Below are 897 nucleotides of genomic sequence, written 5' to 3'. Positions count from 1 at the left end.
GTACATGTATGTATATACCTTCATCCACATGTACATATAGATACATAACTGGGTACATGACGTGGCAAAAGAACATGGACAAAATGGTAAGCAAGGTGCAATAAACAAGCAAGCCACATAGAAACATCCCCTTCTGCCACATCATGTACCCAGTTATGTATCTATATGTACATGTGGATGAAGGTATATACATACATGTACATATATGTGCATATACTCATATATTGTTTATATATGTATATGTATACATATATATATATGACAAGGAATCAGAATTATGAAATTGTATCACAATAAAGGAATTACAAACACTGACCTGATTTTCTTCGTTTCAAAATCCAGTATACAACACCTACAAGTAGAAAAGAAAAACAAAATATCTTAACCCTTTCATTACTGTATTTATTTTGAGATGCTCTGTGTTTCTTTCAATTACTTTAAATATATCAAAGAATTTAGTCAAATAACTTAGTTATCATTCAGCTGGTGTTAAGAACATAAACTGTGACTAACGTTTGACGGAAGATTTTAATTCAAAACTTAGCAAAGATAGATATATAAATGGATGGATGGATGGATGGATGGATGGATGATGGATGGATCTATAAACATTATGTGATCAAAAGTATGTGGTCAGTTTGCGTTCTGGCGGGAACGGTTCGAAGAAGTTGCCGATTCGAATAATGATCAGTCACGTGATGGACAAGGAATGGGTTCTCTACTACGCTCGCATTTATTTATATTTAAATGAGAAGATTGTATGTAATGGCGATAGTAGTTTTGTATCTAGTGACGATAGGTAGTTTCACTACATATATATATGTATATATATATATATATATATATATATGTAAGTGTGTGTGTGTATGCTTGTGTGTCTGTGTTTGTCCCCCAACA

At 32.6% G+C, this 897-nt stretch overlaps 1 protein-coding gene across 1 annotated transcript in view; it reads right to left on the bottom strand.

Annotated features, from left to right (window-relative positions):
• Positions 1 to 287: 287 nt before the first annotated feature.
• The window catches only part of LOC106874402 (uncharacterized), a 21,802-nt gene continuing 21,192 nt past the window's right edge, over positions 288 to 897 (bottom strand). Inside the window, exon 6 of the mRNA XM_052972512.1 lies at positions 288 to 352. Within this exon, the coding sequence (XP_052828472.1) occupies positions 303 to 352 (50 nt within the window). The 3' untranslated portion in view covers positions 288 to 302. The remainder of the gene's footprint in view (positions 353 to 897) is intronic.

This window comes from Octopus bimaculoides, chromosome 13, assembly GCF_001194135.2.
Source record: "Octopus bimaculoides isolate UCB-OBI-ISO-001 chromosome 13, ASM119413v2, whole genome shotgun sequence".
NCBI lineage: Eukaryota > Metazoa > Mollusca > Cephalopoda > Octopoda > Octopodidae > Octopus > Octopus bimaculoides.
This window is presented reverse-complemented; position numbering and strand designations above follow the sequence as displayed.